This window comes from Aedes aegypti, chromosome 1, assembly GCF_002204515.2.
Source record: "Aedes aegypti strain LVP_AGWG chromosome 1, AaegL5.0 Primary Assembly, whole genome shotgun sequence".
Classification (NCBI taxonomy): Eukaryota; Metazoa; Arthropoda; class Insecta; order Diptera; family Culicidae; genus Aedes; species Aedes aegypti.
In genome coordinates, this window is record NC_035107.1 from 121,084,966 (window position 1) to 121,106,169 (window position 21,204).

Genomic DNA, 21,204 nt, shown 5'->3' on the forward strand with positions numbered 1-21,204 from the left:
CTACCTGCAACCATGTACTTCGTTTTGTTAGAATTAATGATCAGGAGAATCCTCACTGTCTCCCTCATCATTTCTCTGCACGCCAGATCTCCTAATAGCATCCTCGAGTACAATGTTGAACAGTAAATTTGAACGTCACAAACGTGATTGACACCTCATCTACAATTCGAACACTTGATTTCGAACCATCCAGCGTTGCACACATCAGTCTAATTAGATTCGCCGGAAAACCATGTTCAGACATAATCTGCCACAGCTCATTTCTTTCCACTGAATCGTACACTGCCTTGCAACCAATAAACAGATGGTGGATCCGCAATTTATGTATCCGGAAATTAATATGACATGAATTGTATAAATTTAAATGATGAAAACTTAAATAAATCTGCTAATGCAAGGCATGATGTAGACCTTCCAAAAGCTTCCAAGGCTCTTGTTTTAATTGTATGAGAGGATCTTCAAAGATCAAGCAAATCCATAAAAACATAGCGTCACCTTTTTCGATCATATTAGGCACAGAAACAAGTTGGGACGAATCTATAAAAAGTGAAGAAGTTTTCGGATGTGATTATAACGTTTTAAGAGACGACCGAGCTTTTCTTACGTCACAAAGAAAGGCAGGAGGAGGAGCCCTCATTGCAGTTTCTTCAAAATTTGATTCTGAAATTTTGTTTTTGAATTATTCGTTCTTCGAAATTTAAAGAGTTTGAACATGTTTGGGAAATGATTGGATGGCACAAAAAATGCAGGATCTGATGAAGCTTGCTGTTGAATTAACATCTCCTTTGTTTTGGCTGTTACATATTGAGAACTTAAATCCGTCAAATTTCCTAAAATCTGGAAGAAAAAATTCTTAGTACCTATTTACAAACCAGGGAAGAAAACTGATATACGTAATTATCGTGGAATTGCTATAATTTGCTGTATTCCAAAGCTCTTTGAATCCCTTGTTAACAGAAAATTGTTTGGGCAATTAAAGAACAGCATTAAAAATGCACAACAAGGGGTTTTCAAAGGCCGTTCCATTTCTACAAATTTACTAGAATTCACAAATTAAACCTTGAATGCAATGGACAATGGTTACTATATAGAGGCTCTGTATTCTGTTTTCAGCAAAGCGTTTGACCGCATTGACATCTCTATGTTACTCTTCAAGTTAGAAAAAATAGTTCTATTTATTGGCGCACTCCATGCCATGTAAATTTGTTGGCATTTCCTTGCCCTCCCATCAAGCATGGGAAAATTCACTCACTCACCCGAACGCTACCGATAAAATATCTGCAAAGTATCTGCTGCCACCGAATGTTCAATGACTGCCGAACGCTACTAGGGTGAGCGCAATCCCGACGAATCGTAAACGATTGAGATAAACCGAAAATGAAAAGATATACGGAGCGGAGAGAGCACCTATCCTCTCTTAAATTGGAGACACGAAAGAACGCGTTCGCCATTCGATCACTGAAAGCTTCCTGCGAAATGTACAGATTTTGCGTTCACTGAAACATTTCGCCTTGTGTATTACCAGTCAGTGAACGCTCTTCAGCTCTCAAATACGAATGCCACTCGTGCGGAATCGGAATGTAAAGAATCATTCGCTACAGCAATCGGATGCCTTCGGCACAAGGAGTCGATAGTGAATCATTCTGTTACCGTTTTTGTCTAACTTGTCGCTCGGCGAACAAGAAGAAAGCGCATTGGAAATTGGAAACACTCAGCTTGGTCGGAGAAACGGCAATCTCGCTCTTGACCGCTTGTGGATGTGAGCGAGAGAAATGCAATATTCGAGTGAATGATTCCCATGCTTGCCTCCCATACCTTCCGAAGTACCTCCATCGATCCATCGATTGGTAAGGCTGCTCACTTCCGTGCTTGAGAAGTTCGACTGGGTTCACGTCCTTCCCAGCAGCTTTACGGTTCTTCAGCTCGTTGACAGCATATTTATCCTCTCCTATGGTCGGTGGGTTCACAGCTTAACCGTCACCCGGTAGCCATCACCGTTTTGTCGGTCAGCGAACTCCCCTTTTGATCAAGGCACATGGCGGGCACTGGTACGGTATTGTGCCGCACGCCATTGACCATTGAATAAATCTCTGCATATCATTCCGGTTCATGCTATCTTGAGCATTAGCTTCCACACTTTCTTCGTGCTGCCTTTTCTTGCTGTGGATTTGCTTTTCTTTAACTCTCGCTGCCTGTTCTGTCGGGTTTCGGTCACAAACACACGGCTTTTGGCGATATTCTTCACGTTTGTCAATCTCTGGCACTCTTCATCGAACCAGTCGTTTCGCCTTCGTCAATAACTCCTCGCGCTGTAGTGGTCACATCTTTATGAGTAGGGTCCCATTGACATCTCCACAAACGTTGATTATTTCCAACTGCTCGGCTAGCTGCTGACGGTACTGTGCAGCGTTCAAGATACAGTAGGGACCCGATTTTGTCAGCCCCTCGATAAATTTTAGTCTGACAAAATGGGGAACCTGACAAAATCGGGTCATTTTTCGTTCCTGTTATTCAAATTTTGTCGTGTTGATATTTGTTTATGAACCAAATTTACAAACTACATGGACTTTAAAGGGGACAAGGGACATGGGCGTAGCTAGGTTTCTTGTTTATCAGGGAGGAGAAAAGTGGCCCTCACAATTTTATTCTCAAATTTCGTGCCGAAACGATCTTTATACACTGCCTCTGCACCCTTTTTGCATGAACCATAAAACTATGCAGGATATCAACCCTACTTTTTCACAGTAAGCACAGAAAGGTCCTAAACACGTCTTGCTTGCATGACGTCGAACATCATCATCAGGTCAAATGTACTGAAGACCCGCGGTTTCGACATCGTAACGCTGCAGGAGGTGTGCTGGACAGGAGCATTGGTGCGAACGTTTAGAGGTAATCATACCATCTATCAGAGCTGCGACAACACACGCGAGCTGGGAACAGCTTTTATAGTGATGGATGATATGCAAAGGCGCGTGATCGGGTGGTGGCCGATCAATGAACGAATGTGCAACTTAAGAATCAAAGGCCGATTCTTTAACTTCAGCATAATCAACGTGCTTAGCCCAAACTCCGGAAGCACTGATGATGACTGTTCGCTCTCGCATCGCAGTCGGCGTCATCGTTGGCTGCTTCAATCAATCCAAAGCAGCGCAGTAGTCCATTCACTATTGTTCGCCATTGATCGCATAGCAGCAAACAGCCGAGAGCAACGGTAGGCATGGTTAGAGTTACTGTGCACATGCTGTAGCCTTAGGTGCAGGAGCCTCATTGCTTGCCAGCGCACGGGTGCGCTGTACATTGTGAGACCTTTTTTGATGCGCCTCATTTTTCTTGAGATGTGTCTCACTGCGGTCTCATGCGCTCCGTCACATGTGCTGTTTAAAAGTCAGCGCAATAATTGAATTGATTACAAAAGTTTTCAACGAGGATCGAAATTGTAACTCTTGGATCGCTAGTCTTCGACCATATGATGTAGACCATCTAGACACCTGCATAATGAGGCGAAAATTGTTGTAGAGGCTCTTCGTTACTAAGCAGTTGTTTCACAACTTGCGAGGCGTAGCGCCGAGCAGAGCATGAGACGAATCTCCCCGAGAGCACATCACCTAGCGCGCGCTTTAAGAATTTTCGTGAGCCACCGTTCAGCGCACCACACTAGGATTCCGATGCGTTGAGAGACGGTTTGATGGGAGGCTTGTCAGTACATTTATGTGCTCCTGAGAAATATGTAACTCTAGGCATGGTAATGCTATCTACAGCGTGCTGCTTCTCTTGTGTTGTATTCATATCTCAACCGTACTGCTTGCACCTATATGAGGCGCAAGCGAATCAATGTATTTTTAGTGTGCTTATCATATCCCTTACCGAGCAGGAGCACTGCCTCTCGGTGGGGAGTAATAAATCGTTTAACTGTAGTATTCAGTTTGTTTCTTCATCGTCGCCCGGAGTCCCGTCGGTCATATCACAATATCAGGGCTCGTCTCATCCTGGACGAAACAATGACAAGGAAGCATTTTACGCGCAGCTCGAACGCGAGTACGACCGCTGCCCAAGCCACGACGTCAAGATCATCATAGGAGATTTGAACGCTCAGGTTGGCCAGGAGGAGGAGTTCAGACCGACGACTGGAAAGTTCAGCGCCCACCGGCTGACAAACGAGAACGGCATACGACGGATAGATTTCGCCGCCTCCAAGAACATGGCCATTTGTAGTACCTGTTTCCAGCACAGCCTCCCGTATCGGTACACCTGGAGATCACCTCAGCAGACAGAATCGCACATCGACCACGTTTTGATCGATGGACGGCACTTCTCCGACATAACCTACGTCAGAACCTATCGTGGCGCTAACATTGACTCCGACCACTACCTGGTGATGGTGAAACTGCGCCCAAAACTATCCGTCATCAATGATGTACGGTACCGACGTCAGCCCCGGTACAATCTCGGCGGCTGAAACAACCGGATGTCGCCAATGCGTACGCGCAGCATCTTGAGGCAGCGTTGCCGGATGAGGGCGAGCTCGATAGGGCCCATCTTGAGGACTGCTGGAGGACAGTCAAAGCAGTCATTAACGACGCTGCCGAAAGCATTGTCGGATATGTGGAACGGAGCTCAAGAAACGATTGGTTCGACGAAGAGTGCCAGGAGGTTTTAGAGGAGAAGAATGCATGGTACGCGGCAAAACGTGGAACGGTACAGACTGAAGCGGAAACAGCAAACGCGCCTATTCCGGGACAAAAAGCGCCGCCTGGAAGAGGTGGAATCAAAGACAAATTAAAGACCTCCATGTCCCTTGCAGTTGCCCAAAATGTTATGGCTCATAAGGTAATCTAGAATGCCGTGAAAAGTGTACTGTGATCTGTCAAACTTGGGTACCTTTTGTACTACCGAGGGACCAAATGCAGTACTAGAAGTGGTACCCAATCTGAGCCCGAGTGTGACGGACCTGGTGGAATGCCAAGAGATGGAGTTTCTGTACCGTTCTCAAGAAACGCGGAAGTTCTATCAGAAGCTTAACATATCCCGCAAAGGCTTCGTGCCGTGAGCTGAGATGTGTCGGGATAAGGATGGGGGCATCTTGACGGACGGACGCGAGGTGATCGAAAGGTGGAAGCAGCACTACGATGAACACCTGAATGGCGCAGAGAAAACAGGCACAGAAGGTCAGGACAGCGAACGCGACGGCTACGTCGGCACAGCGGACAGTGGAAACCAACCAGCTCCCACGATGGGGGAAGTTAAGGATGCCATTCAACAGCTCAAGAACAACAAAGCCGCTGGCAAGGATGGTATCGGAGCCGAACTCATCAAGATGGACTCGGACAGGTTGACCGCTTGTCTGCATCGGCTGATAGTCAGAATTTGGGAAACGAAACAGCTACCGGAGGAATGGAAGCAAGGCGTTATATGCCCTATCTACAGAAAGGGCGACAAACTGGAGTGTGAAAATTATCGTGCAATTACCATCCTAAACGCCGCCTATAAAGGGCTATCCCAGTCTCTTCCGTCGTCTATCACCTATAGCAAACGAGTTCGTGGGAAGTTATCCAGCAGGTTTCATCGACAGCCGCTCGACAACGGACCAGATCTTTTCCGTGCGGCAAATCCTCGAGAAATGCCGTGAGTGCCAGGTCCCTACGCACCATTTGTTCCGGACAATTTGTTTGCTTCGCGGATGACATGGATATTATTGGGAGAACATTTGGAACGGTGGCAGATTTGTTCACCCACCTTAAACGCGAAGCAACAAGAGTCGGGCTAATGGTGAATGCGTCGAAAACAAAGTACATGCTGATTGGCGGAACTGAGCGCGACAGGGCCCGCCTAGGAAGCAGTGTTACGATAGACGGGGATACCTTCGAGGTGGTGGACGAGTTCGTCTACCTCAGATCCTTGTTGACGGCTGACAACAATGTAAGTCGGGAAATACGAAGGCGCATCATCAGCGGAAGTCGTGCCTACTATGGGCTCCAGAAGAAACTGCGGTCAAGAAAGATTCACCCCCGCACCAAATGCACGATGTACAAAACGCTCATAAGACCGGTAATCCTCTATGGGCATGAGACGTGGACTACACAGCAAAAAATTCTCAAATTTACATGGCACGTAATTTTTTATGATAATCATGTAAAACGAGTTGCAACTGAATATTCAACGTTTATTAATGTAAACTGTATCATTGCATTCGATAATGCTTGCAAACTTGAGTGAAACTGAAACATTTCATGATCTTTCATCCAACATTCGCCAATGTTGCATGCTCTCTTGCATCTTGAAAGTGAAATTGCAAACAAGAATTCTCGGTTTACATGATTCTACGCTGAATATTCTGTCAAAAATAATGCACATGGATGGATCGACGGCTTGTCATTCCATGTGCATTATTTATGATTGAATTTTCAGCGTGAAAATCATGTAAACCGTGCCGTTTTGCATGCAACATTCTTCGAGAGAAGACGCTTCGCGTTCAATATTAAGGACTTTGGTAACAATGTTGTATATGATGTGTTTATAGGTTTTATCATTGAATAATACATGAGAAATGGATTTGCATGATTGAGGCTAATATTACGTTACGTGTAAATCTAAGATTTTATTGGTGTGTATGCTCGAGGAGGACTTGCAAGCTCTTGAGGTTTTCGAACGCCGAGTGCTAAGGACGATCTTCGGCGGCGTGCAGGAGAAATGGCGTGTGGCGGAGAAGGATGAACCAGGAGCTCGCTCAACTCTACGGCGAACCCAGTATCGTGAAGATAGCTAAAGCTGGAAGGATACGCTGGGCAGGGCATGTTGCAAGAATGCCGGACAACAACTCTGTGAAGATGGTGATCGCTACGAATCCGGTCGGAACAAGAAGGCGTGGGGCGCAGCAAGCTAGGTGGGTTGACCAGGTGCACCAGGACCTAGAGAGCGTGGCACAGTCGAGGATGGAGAGAAGCGGACATGAACCGAGTGAATTGGCGAAATATAGTTGGCGAGGCTTTATCAACATAATTGGTGTAAAGCCAAATAAGTTAGTAAGTGGTTGAACATGACGGAGACAATGTTTTTTATATATTTAAAATAGGCTGACAAAATCGGGTCGAAAAGCTGACAAAATCGGGGGCTGATAAAATCGGGCCAGTACTGTATTGGAATACATCATTCTGTGATTTTTGGAATTTGTGACGCTGGATAACCGCACCAAAATCCCAGCAACAACGAGATAATGATCCATGGCCCGATTGGGGCCCGAAAGGTCCTGACATCTATGAATTCTGAGAAATGTCGGTCATCAACCAGCAAGTGGTCTATTTGGAAGCAGACATCACTTTTCGGGTATCGCCATGTGTGTACTGCCATATCTCTAGCACCAGCGAAGGTTACAAGTCGCAGCTCATTATTATTGGTACCGGAATGGAGGCTATCCATTCCAATGATGGACCGGAATAAATCTTCTTTTCCCAGCAGCGCATTTGCATCGCCGTATACTATTTTCACATCTTGTTTTGGGGACTCTCCATATACCTTATCTAGACTCTCATAGAACTCATCCTTCATGTCATCCGGCTTATCGTTCTTTGGCACATATATAGTGAACATTTTGTAGATGAAGAACTTGTCCTTCATTTACAACACACAGATTCGGTTGCTTAACGGTTTCCATCAAATAACTCGCGTCATCTGCTTCGCAATCACTATGAAGCCAACTCCACGTTGGTATTGCTCTGTTGCCGCCGCTGTAGTAGATGTGGTACTTGAATGAAGTGTTGGCGATGCACCGTTTCGTGTTCGTAGAAAGCCACCGGAAGTATGATTAACTGATAACTTAATTACTTGCATATCTGAAAATGATAAAAATCATATGGAAATGTCGGAAAAATAAAAACAATTAGTACTTTCCATGGATTACTGAGCCTAATTGAATATCTAGATATAATTTATATGGAAAACAAACTCTCGATGAACTCAAACATATGTTGACCATAACTTTGTAGCACCTAATTGATTTATTTTCCATTTCCTCTCCTTTTGTTTCAGCTCCTTCAAGTTACTGTTGCAAGTTCTCAATAGTATGTCATCGCCGCCTGCAATGCCCAATTACAATAACCGTTACCCGGCATTGAACGGCTATCCCCAGATCAACGGTGTCGACCCGGCAGAACCCATCGATTGTCGTAAGCTTCAATCGCACCGAAGGTATGTTGAGCGGGGTTTCCATAGACACAAAATTAAGGCGAGAAATCGCCAACCGTATAACCATTGCTGATCTTACCAGCACACATCATCATGGAATCTTCTGACCGATCGCGTCATCGATCGTGTCTTGTACATTTACCATGCGAGCTTGAATCAAGGGAAACACACATATGTACTATAAAAAAATAAAGAAATGATAAATCTTGCAATGAATATACCTTATCTAATAAATATAACAATCAAAAAAACGCCAGCCGTCTATCAAAGATGAGAAATCAAATACACCTGCAAACATTTGATATCCTGTAAAAAAAACGAAAAGCAGTACTAATAGACAAATACGATAATAATATACGATAATAACGTCAAACGTAGCAGCAATTCAGGTTAACCATTTTATCAAAGTCGTTATATTTAAACTTTTAAAAGTAGTTGAAGTGAGAAATAAAAAGCATATCTTTAACCGTTCCTCCTGGAGAAAGTGTACAAGGAAAAGTATACAATTGTGAACTGTAAAAAAAGTTGTAACAAACGAGCTGATAAATATTGCTTAAATTTTCGAAATATACATTTCAAAAAGACTAACTATAAGTGCACAGAAACTTTCTTCGCTTCAGTAGTGTTTCGTCGAACAATACGCGGTAGTCATGCTTTGCTTCCTGTAGTGATATTCGCCAGTTTATCATCATAACAAAAAGTTAACCCAGTTAAAGCAAAAAAGAACATTAACAAGACATGTAAATGATCCGTAGAGTTTCCGAGTACAAAACGAACTTAGCTAAACAAAAGAAAAACGAATGAAATGCAACCAGTGAATCATATAGCATCATTTAACCCAATTTATTACCGATATAAACCTAGTTACGTAATTTGTACATTAAAACAAAAGAGTTAAACCAAACTATTTAACCCTCTTCCAACAATTTAAACAAAAAAAAAAACTCCCCGCGTACAATTGATCGATTCAAGCATCTAAACTCCCACCGAACTAAAAAAAATGTGACGTTTCCCTTGCAACGAACAACCATCCGAAACTGGCAACGCTTCTGTGTTCGTCAACGAACGCCACATCCGAAAAATCTGCCTGTCAGATCATCAATCTACTGTTCTATCCGAAATCTACCGGCGTTTCACGCCGCATCTACAAGCGCACCTGTCAACATCCGAGATACGAAGCACGGGCGCAAAGCGTTTGCCAGCAGTTCTCCCTCAATCAGCGAATCAACACGTAAATCTGGGCCACTGTACTGTCAGCGGCCGCAGTAACCATGGGACGGTTTAGCCGACCTTTAACGGCTGGTAAGTACTTTGGTGGGAGTCACTCACGACGTTTTTTTTGGGTGACTAAACTCCGGTAGACAATCATGGTGGTCTCCTTGGTGAATGCAAATCGGAATAATGGCTTCGCCACTGTTTGCCGGGTTCATCATAACACGTGCAACAGGAAGCTCCCGATGTCATTCTACCGAGGGGTGGGGTAACAGGTCTACATGAGGGAAAAGGGGATTGAAAACTAAATCGTTCTTTCAAACGGGTTCTAGGTGACGGGTGTCTTTTGTTTTCGATTGCATTTCAGGTGTTTTTTTTTACAGAAGGAGGGTAATAGATTCCGAGACGGGTTCGGAAATTAAAGGAAAATTAAGCTGCATAGCTGCATACATGCATTTTGGAAACAGAATGCGACGTAAGAAAAGGGGAACTTAAAGCTGTCCTCGACAAATCAAAACATAATTTGATGCAGAATAACGAAACGAAATTTTCAAAACCAGGACTGGGATATCTCATGGAAAGAAGACTGTAGTCGCACGTTGAACCCAAAAGCTGCGATTATCTGTCTGTAACTCAAAATATCATTACAGCGATCACTGAGCATTACAGAATCTACAACTTCTCAAAAAGCACATGAATTGAATATGACAGCCGGCACACTTATCATGTTCAGTGACTTCTTATAAGGTACATCGGAGCAAGTTGAAACGGCTAAGGTTAGATGAAATGGCAAAGTATCATTGTAAAATTCTAGAATGTTGAAAAAATTACCTACAGAAACATTAAATTGTTAGATTAAAAACACTTCTACAGAAGAAAAACTAGCAAACATTGGTTGCTATCATGTTCAAAACTTCGCATTTCATCTTGTCATTTCAACTTGCACCGGTGTACATTATCTATGGGGGTGGGAAATTTAGCATAAAGACGTTTCGCATAAGGTCGTTTGGCATTATGAGATCAAAATGCTACCAGTTCTTGTATGAAACTACTTTATGCGAAAGGTCTTTATGCGACGTCTTAATAAGAGACCAACGTCTTTAAACGTCTTTATAAGAGACCAACTCCTGTAATTTGCTGCAAACACGTGGTTTAGTTTTTGACGGGAAAATTTTCGTATTCATGTCATATTCAAAAGAAGAGAACAAAAAGCAGCAATGGCTGTAAAATACAGCCCAAACAGTGATGCGGAAATTCCTGTAAATTTACGAGATGGAAAACTTCTACAAAATCTTGAAAACCGTAAACGATTTTGTTAATTTTTTTGAGTGAAAAATAACGAGTTCTTTTTTCTACAAATAATAAACTATGAGATGAAAAGCTGATAAGCATTGACATTGCCATATTTTAGTTGTCATGAAGCCGACGACTAAAATTGACATCTCTCTCACAACTTTGGTGTCCACATGTACTCGACGATGTATGTGTCAAATGTACATCTCATACAACTGAAGGAAATTCAGACTACGAAATGATGATCCCATGTGCTTCGTGGTAATCGAGTACAGTTCGCCTCCGAGCGTCGAAGTCTGCCAAGGGGCACTGCAGCTTGTACGTTAAAGCGTTAAAGGGAGTCGTGAGTGTTTGATCCCCACCGGTTCAGGTGGGTCACGCAAGGGTTCTTTTGAAATGTGAGAAAAGATGAGCATAGTAACAAGAGAGAAAGAGTACAATAAAAAAATCCTCGCATTTCGTTGCACTCTCACTAGAATCGTCTGAGGAATTGTGTGAAGAGTTTTGAGTTTTATTTATACTTCTCAGAAAACATCAAAATTACCTCATTTTTGAATCGCAGAGCAGTTTCTGTTAAGCTTGCTTACAACATTGACATCCTTGTAAACAAAGAACTTGTTAGTAGTTTCCGATTTCGAAAACACATTTATGTTTAATTTAAGTCACTAAGCATATCTTTCACCCAGAAAACCATACTTGTAGATCTATTTTACAAAATTCTATTCGCTTAACAAGAAAAGCTTGTGATGTTTAATAACAAAACTAAGACCGAGACAAGGGAAACTGAGTAGTGCATAGCAACTCTGAGTAATCTTGAATTCACAATCTTATGAAGTCCGCTCGTGAATATGTCATGACATTCCTTCCCGAGGATTCGTAGAGCGGTTGCTAACTGGATGAATCTTGCATACCAGGTTTCTCGATCTTCAAGTTGCCTTAGGGATTGCCATGGTTCTTTCTGGGGCCGCAAAGTGTAAAACAGTTGGTTAATTATTGGCTGCACTCTGTAGGACCTCTTTAGTTCACTAAGCTGTAACTGTAGGATCTGGATTCTTTTCCAAAACTCCTTAGCATTTCTCGCTGGATGACACGTTGATGTACGTCCATTAGTGCCTGCAGTCGTCACTTCTTTTGTGAGCGCAGTCTGACGCTGATTGGGAACTGTGGTACCGTAAAACGGGGTAACTTTGATAATGCGGGTAACTTTGATAGTGCGTAACCCACCGCATACTAAACGAAATATCATAATTTCTGTTAATCAGTTAAGCAAAACGAATGCAAAACTAAAGAATATTAGTATGACACTTCATGTAAGAGCGGTTTTCATTTGAATTAAGAAGATTTTAGGCTTTTTATACGAATTTAAAAATTTTACACAATTTTAACATTTTTGAAACGCTTACAAACAATCTGTTCTACGATCACTATTTGATGTAGTTTTGAATAGTTGGCCACTTATCTTTGATAGCCTAGTTATCATAGAACTTGAATACGGTCTGAAATCTCTTAGCGAAAAGCATTTTCACAAACTGGGACCATTTTTGTAATCTAAGTCAGAAATTTCCATATAACGTTAAACGCCTAGAGGTATGCAATGCCCTACAAATGTTCGCTATTCATTCAATTTTGTTCGAATCATACTCCATTATCAAAGTTACCCCAAAACAGAAAACCAACTTTCGATTATATGAAAAATTATACATCCAATCAAAATAAATCTTTTGCCAATTTATCGACTGTAATCGATAGCTAGGATGCCAGTACTTGTTTTAAAAATATAAACTGTAAATCCTTGAAACTGCATGCAAAAATATTCAAGTTTTCTTCGAAAAAACTATCAAAGTTACCCCGTTTTACGGTACCATCGCTGCTCGATGTTGGGCTTCCTGAGTTGGTATTCCTCACTTCCGGTGGACTCAACTGCTTGGAAGGAGTTGTGTCGCTGTTCATCAGACTCAAACCGATCGACACATCGCTAAAATGGTTGATCGGTTCAGGGAGACGCAGGCTTAAGCATTCCTCTCGTTAGATCTCCTTCACAAGCCAGTTGGGTCATACAGTTTGCGCTGCTGATCTCGGAAGGCTCGCAATGGCCGCTGGTGGTGGTTTCACTGGCTTGATGTACAGTCTTCTCGTTGGCTTTGATAGATACGCGGTTCCTCATCCGCAACGCAGCTCCTTTCCCAGAAAGCGTCCAACTCTAAATATTTCTAAGTAGGGTTATCCTTTCTGGTTTGACAAGTACGGGGCACTACTTAAAATCCCGAATGAACGATGAGCATCATTCACTTTGGGCTCTGGTTGCTCTGTGGGTTCCTCCTGAGCAAGCTCCATTTCTTTGAAGTGGGCTCCATTTGGTTGGTATTAGCGACAGGGCCATCTCTCGGATTTCCACTGGATGCCAGGCGACACTCTGCATGGACAAAAACCGGTTGTTCATCACATGTCACCTCGTGAAGGAACTGGGTCACACAGGATTGATCGGAGAGTTCCTCCAGAACGGACTCTGACTCTCCCTCAGATGGATCACTGCCCTCAATCGCAGGGAAGTCAGCGGTAGTCTCTGTGTGGAAAGGCTCATTGATTTAGGACGGGGTTAATTATGGTTACAGCTCTCACAGTCTCAATGGCTGAATAGAGTGACATGTGCTGACCAAGTGGCACTCGCTACCAAGGAACAGTCCGCGCATTCCACAGAAGAGCACCGTGTTGAGCGGAAATTTCTTTCTTGGGTGAAAGAAACACGGGTGGCATTACTTTTCCATTTAGCACTTTATTCACTTCACTGTAATACTATTTACCCTATTTAGCTTTAGCCAGCTTGGTTTACACTTCACTTTACACAACTGGACCATTTGCCGGGTCAGATGATACTGTTCTGGACATGTCCCAATTTCAAACACTCCAGAAATGTCGGGAATCTGGTTGCACTGCCAGTCACGCTGTCCTATCCGTTGCGCGCGATGACGGTGAGATCCCTCAACGGTGGTTGCATGTACACACCAAAAAAATCTTAGATTTACACGTAACGTAATATTAGCCTCAATCATGCAAATCCATTTCTCATGTATTATTCAATGATAAAACCTATAAACACATCTATTATATACAACATTGTTACCAAAATCCTTAATATTGAACGCGAAGCGTCTTCTCTCGAAGAATGTTGCATGCAAAACGGCACGGTTTACATGATTTTCACGCTGAAAATTCAATCATAAATAATGCACATGAAATGACAAGCCGTCGATCCATCCATGTGCATTATTTTTGACAGAATATTCAGCGTAGAATCATGTAAACCGAGAATTCTTGTTTGCAATTTCACTTTCAAGATGCAAGAGAGCATGCAACATTGGCGAATGTTGGATGAAAGATCATGAAATGTTTCAGTTTCACTCAAGTTTGCAAGCATTATCGAATGCAATGATACAGTTTACATTAATAAACGTTGAATATTCAGTTGCAACTCGTTTTACATGATTATCATAAAAAATTATGTGCCATGTAAATTTGAGAATTTTTTGCTGTGTAGGATTGCCACATTAAAATCTGTATATTTTACTTGACATATCTGTGTTTCTGTATCCTGGAGCAAAATATCTCTATTTTAAATCTGTATCCCTAAAAATGGATTGAGGCATGAGAATTTAACAAGAAATTCAAAAAATACCATTAATTTGTAACTACAATGCAAAATTGTCACAACTCAGCATGAATTTTAAGGTTTTCAACAATATGTATTTTCTTTTTTACTCGGCAATCTGTAGAAATCTGTATAATTTTAGCAACATTATGTTTACAGAATCTATATATCTGTATTATTCTAAAAAATCTGTAATCTGTATATACAGATTCTTGACCACAAAAAAATCGAGAAAATCTGTAGAAAACAGATAAGTCTGTATATGTGGCAACCCTGGTTGCATGTGCGCGTGTCACTCATGAGTGATTGCTAACATCAGTGAGTGACCGCACACTGCTGCTGGCTTCGGGTGGGTTGGATGCTGCTGGTGATGATGTTGCTCCCGCACTTGACGTTTCTCCTCATGCTTCCTGGGACAGTGGGGCAATTTTGCCGCCGGGCGGTCGATTCGGACGCCAACGGCATTGATTTGAAGCACGATCAAAGCAAGCGAAAAACCATATCGCATTTGTATTGGTCCATGATCGATAATGCATCGCAAGCTATACCGTGCTGCATCAATACCCGGACGCTTAAGCAAGAGCAATTCTTTAATCTTGAATTTCAATATGTTTCCCAGAGATTTATATGAAACCACCTTATGTTACCATCAGTTTTGAACCATTTTGTTATAATAAAAAAATAATTTGACGGTGAATATTATGATTTTATCATGAAAATTGTTGAATTAAAAAGGCATGTCTTGTCCTTAAATCCGGACACCTGAAGAAGCTTTGTTTTTAAATCCGGACACTATGGAATCAAAATCCGGACAGTTATGTAATTATATGAAATATTCGTAGAAATGCTTAAGGCATGTCTTTATTGAACAGATAATAAAATTTATAAGATTTTAATACTCACATGTGATGCATATTGCTTGAGAGAATGATTAATATGCACATAAACGCATAGTTTACCTCTACTGCATCCTAGACATATCCAATCAACCGCTTGTGGTTCAAACTAAATCAATAAGTTGAAGCTTTTCTTGCATAACAGGCATTCTGAACACTTGAATTAAAGACACTTGGATGGTTTCCCGGACAGTCTTTGTTTGCGTCGAAAAATGTATATTTACACCATATACTACTACTGCCGTGTTTTCCAATCGTTGAACTACAGTTCTATTCACATTTTTATCGAAAATGCTTCTCAAATATCATAACTTTCACACATCATATTAAACTAAAACTTGTGGTAGGCGGCACTATCACCAAAACAACTTGCACTGTAAGAAAATGACGTCTAACTGAAGCAGCTTATTGTTATTACTTTTTAATGATTATCAGGCAATGGTTACTAGATTACAAATGCTGATAAAATGTTCAAAACTATTGAAAGTAGAAGTTATGAACAAAATTCTAAATAATTAAACAATATTTTCCTTTTATTCAATGAATTTCATCAGAGTGTCCGGATATTGGTACTGTCCGGATTTTGATTCACCGCGGTACGCAAGTTTGATAAATAACAGCTGCGAAAGAGAGCCTCAAAAAGGAAACGAACATAAACCACTTTCTCGCCTATCAGCCATTATGGGTAGGTGTTACTTGTATGTATACTTTTATAAAGAACATCCTATAGCAAAAGTGCTCCTCAGGTTAAGGGGGCATAATCCGTCATGAATTATTGTAATTTCAATGATTATTTGGCTTAGTGTTAGTGCGCACTAACAATTTTACTAATTTAAGCCTTATTTTATTATAAATCACAACTTACCTGCATCTGCTAATGTTCACAGGATGATTTAAATGAAATATGTTGCAGTAGAATATTCATTTTCGTACAAAATCGATTAAAATTTCCAAAAACTGGTATTTTTTAATCACGAATTATTTACAATCCTCACCAATACCATGTACACGTGTCGTTGCTATAACAAATACATTCACAAGACACCGCCACTCGAAAATTGCAAATGAAAATTCTCGTTATTTTCAAAACATTCCTGCGGTAAAAAACAATTCATCACCTGGAAAACACATATTAATTTCAATATACATTGATATTTTTCACTTTATCACTCTTGAATTCCAGAAAAGTACTTTTCAAGACTCGAAACCACAGGACGAATGTTTTGTCGGTATTGCCTATGCGTTAAACATCGCGACTCACAAAAAACTTGCGCATCAAGCAGATATGACCTTTCAAAACAATCACATTTCAAATTCGACATGCATTGCAATAAAACCCGCACTGCTGGTAGAACTCACACTGTAGAACAAGCGAATGGAAGTGGCATCATCATTCAATTGTTGCCAGAATTATTTATCTCTTCTTTCCACAAAAGTCAAGACGCTAACTCACAGAATATGACAAAAAATATGAAAATGATTTCAAGTGTCATTTGAAAAGCGATATTGATCATTGTATGATCTTTTTATAATAAGGGGAGTGAAAAATCGTTTGCTTGTTACATTTACCAGATACATATTTCAAAAGCAAATGATCACCATCCTACCACCTGGCAACATTGCTAGTCAGCTGTTATCTTGATACCTCCCTATTTCCTCCCATCATTTTGTAAACAAACTTATCGCATGACTGAGCGTGACTCTCTCTAATGTGCAGAAATGATGGAATAAAAATGTTCAAAATACGGAAGGCCCAATGAGCAACTTTGTATCCCGTTAAATAAAAGCGGATGACGTATGCGCTTGGAGTGTGCTAGGATGTAATACACATCAGTCTGTGAGAGACCAAATTATGTAGGTACCCAATCATAGTGCGCGTAAAAAAACAGGACGGAAAACCAACTATGGGCTTCGCGGTCATGCTGTTAGCTGCCTTAGTCGACTAGGTGTATTGTGCCACGGGGTGTGGGTTCGATTCCCGCTCCAGTCGGTGGAAACTTTTCGTCAAACGAAAAATTCACTGGCTACTGGGAGTTTCGTGTTGTCCGTTGCCTGATGTTAGTGATCGTTCAGTCTGTGCAGCCTATGTGCTGAAGAAGGTGTAAATTGTCTTAATGTTATGTCTATTATGTTTGATCAATTTTATATGGCATAACATAGACAATATTTTCCTAACGCATTAGAAAAGTGAGTGAAACATGAAATATATACGTTACTGAATTGTATATAATTCAATAAATATCAAAAACATAACTAATATCGTCCCTTACCTCATAAAATAAACATTACTTCAGATAATTCATAAAAAAAACAAACGTAATATTGAATAAAATTTCAATAGTCATCGAAAATCCATAGCATACGAAAAGTAAAGCACGTGTTCGGCTTTCCACACACACATTTCAATTCATTATTTTCAGACATACTAATACAACAGCATGAGAATCATTGATGATCAAATCAGGCTTACGGAGCGTTGAACGTTAAGAGCTTATTTAGATGAATTTTATCTTGCCCTGTTATCCATCCGATATAATCAGAGCAGTAGCAGTAGCCCATAAACAGTACCTCATGATGTGTTGCGGAAGTTTTTGTTTCTAAATGCATTAATTTCTGTGTGTAACGTATTGTAACGGTTGTATGGATGAACCAATTAAAATTTATTGATTTCAGTCAAAATAATTACATTTTCCATACACAAACGCAAGTGTTAAATAGTCCTATTAATCCAAATCACATGCGAACCGAGTTAGTATGTTGATTTAAAGATGGAAATTTGTTGGAAAATGGCCCGGAGGGTATATATAGGTCGTGTAATCTTCAATGGCATGCAACATAAACTTCAATTAGGTGACATCAAATTCAGCCTGTGAGATAACAGAAATAAAAAGGCATAGCAACTTTTGTTTACGATCATACCTTGTAAGAATCGTTACAGTGAGCGAATTTTTATAGCATCGTAAAAGTGATTTCTCTAAAAAAAATTGACGATTTCCTGAAAAAAAAAACTTCGTTCGAACCTTGGTAATTTTTGAGGGTTTGCTATAGAGATTTCTAGAGATTTCCTTGAACAAATTTCCTTTCAACATTCCTTGAAGAAATTCCAGCAGAAAATCCTGGATATATAAACTATTCAATTTGTTTATTTACACATAGTATGACAACCAGCTTGTGGAAGCTCCTAAAAATTTCTCTTTTTATTTCAACGCAGTCTGCAAATGCAGTTCGCTGCACCGCGACCATACCCACCCACAAAACGGGAGTTGTTTCCTGTGAAGGCTCCTCCTTCTGTCAGGCCACACTACTAACGTTCGTTGCAAGAGACTCATCCAAGGGTGGTGGTGGTGGTTGACTGAAACTGACAGCACTTATGAAAGCTATAGCCCTTATGCCCGTGCCTAGCTCTAGCTTGCTGAAGCTAGCAATGGAGCTTAAAACTGCACATCGTGGAACGAACGTTTGGAAGAGCAATCAACAGTCAGATTACCCGGTGCATCAGCATGCCACTTTCAGTTCTTCTAGGTATCGTCATCGCCTGGAAGTTTGCAGTTTATGAAAAGGGGGCGTCTTTTGGATACGTCACGAAAAATGAACTGTTATTCCGTGATTTCTCAATAGCTGAATGGCTTTAGAAAATGTAGGTTGAGGTTTGAGGTTTTGAATCTGAGTTGTCCTATCCGTAATAGCAAGTCTTAATATATCGATGCTCCCGAAGCAAAAAAGGCGATTCAACATCATCAAGATAAAGACAGCGTCTTCCGGGTTGAGGCGTCAAGGTTGTTAACGGTGGGTGCAATGAGTTGTGAATCCGTGTTTATGTTGGAGCGATTATATCTGTTGAAGCTTCTAGCTTTGCTTTTCATAAGGTGAAAAAGTGAAATATTATGTTTTGAACTATTAAGTTGATGGTCGAAATGCTCAGATCAAGGATTACATTCGTAATCGGGAATAACCATCAAAGCAAGAATAGGAACAAGCATATGGCTGTCATAGGGACCCAGGTAGTCGTAGCAGTAAACGTGCAGCTATTTGGCAATACTAAATTAAGGGTCGTGAGTTCGAATCAAACTGGTCGAGAATCTTTCCAGCTTGGAAATTTTCTCGTTTTCCCAGGGCATATAATATCTTCGTATCTGCCACGCGATAAACGAATGCAAACTTGGTCTATTGGCAGAGCTCAGCTTGCTTATCAGAACACTAAACTGATTAGCAGGCTCTGTCCGATTTAGGACGTAACGGCAGAAAGATGAAGAAGATTTGATTCCAATTCCATATTTCAAACAAATTTGGCGTGTTGCACTGTGTTATCATCCTTTATCACACTGAAGATCATTCTTACACCGTTTTGAACTGCATCACTTCTCGGGAAAACGGGTCATTCGGGGAAAAGTAGCAGAAATATAGAGTGCATCTTGAGACAAATGTTGCACATCGTTTCAATACTGTAATTAGTTATCGAAAATACACAAAATAAAATCAAATATATGAATATATTCACTATAATCTTCCAATGCGAGACATCGATTCCAGAAGATTACAACTCCTTCATCAAAACGCATGGAGAGCCCTATAGGATTTACTTCGATCCAACTCGCATAAATATTGAAAGACTAAAAACCCTTGCAGAAAACATCTACAAAGCGCAGGTAGATTCGGTTCCTAGAGCTGACAAACGATCAAAATCTAATAACTATCATATCCGGTGCACGTGTTTGCCTGACCCCATTGCCCTGCATCTCTTTCTCTCAATTGGAAGTATTTAATCCCATATTGTCGAATGGTTAGCTGTGAAGCTGTGCAGAGTTTGCCCAACTCGAAATTGAATAAACCTAGAATGCAATTGCCATTGGAAGCGAGAGAGGGTTGTCTAAGGCAAGTCCGGAGAGGGAGAGAGAGTTTGTTCGTGTGCGTATTGTTTTCCTGGCATTTCGAGGCTATAATTACGTATTTACAATGCAATTACCATTCCCACTAATAATTAATTAGAAACAGATTACGCTTTCATGTCTCGATATTCCAGCGAAGCCGGAGATTGAGAGTGCCTAGTGCGCCCCTCCGGAGAAGCGCACGGAGGGAAACGTTAAAAGACCCTCGAGGGCATCATTTGCTTGCTCCGATCAACTGAAGGTGGTGCAGTTGGAAGGCTGATGCAGCATGCGGAGAGGTCAGGATCATCAATCAATCTCGCCGCTCCTCTCTCAGGGAGCAATCGTCGAAAACAAACGTCGGATGAAAAGCGAACTTATTACTCGGTGATTAGTGCTGAGCAAAATTGAAATTTTCCACCCGGTTGTGCCCGTTGAGATGGATGGGGTTCCAGGTTTTCCCGAGGCGGCCCAGACAGTTTTGTAGTTTTCGAAACTTTGACTGCCAAATTGGCAATTATTGATAGTCCTGGAGGGCGCGCGCGCCCGATGATTGATGTTCAATTCGATGAAGGTTGTCGATCTTCGATGTTGTGTTAGAATGATTTATGCCCCGAAAGGCACTGTCTGTCTTTACGCGCATACATATTTCTATTTCATATTAGGAGGTGAGTAGTTCCCCTCGCGTTTTTACGATTCCAGTGGAATGAACAAGACAGAAAGATGGAACACTAAATTGACATATGATATTTTAAATTGATTTGAACCTTATTTTTAATGCCTTAAATATATCAAATTAAGGTGTGGACAATATGTGAAGTACTGAACAATACCCAATTATGGTTAAATAAGTTATGCTTCAGATAGGCGCCAGTTTCGCGTTTCTTCTCAGATATCTACCGTTGAGCACTTCGTATTAACTATAGACAAGGTAGGTGGTCTAATGGCTACTGCTTCTGCTTTAACAGCAGAAGGTCATGGGTTCAATCACAGGCCCGTCCTTTTACTTGTTCTTTATAGCTGCATCTTTCTCTTGCTTCTTTCTTCTACACTTAATCTATCACAGTTGATCTATTCGTTCAAAGGATAAGCTAGAACTAGGGATGGTAAAAAA

At 41.1% G+C, this 21,204-nt stretch overlaps 1 protein-coding gene across 17 annotated transcripts in view; it reads left to right on the forward strand.

Moving 5' to 3' along the window:
• Window positions 1–21,204, forward strand: part of LOC5567734 (sex determination protein fruitless) — a 781,499-nt gene that overhangs the window by 245,461 nt on the left and 514,834 nt on the right. For 16 of the 17 annotated variants that reach the window (XM_021846428.1, XM_021846420.1, XM_021846441.1 and 13 more), the window contains one exon: window positions 8,023–8,181. In XM_021846428.1, the coding sequence (XP_021702120.1) occupies window positions 8,023–8,181 (159 nt within the window). Of the gene's footprint in view, window positions 1–8,022; window positions 9,481–21,204 lie in introns of all 17 variants that reach the window. The other variant, XM_021846540.1, reaches the window with a different exon arrangement.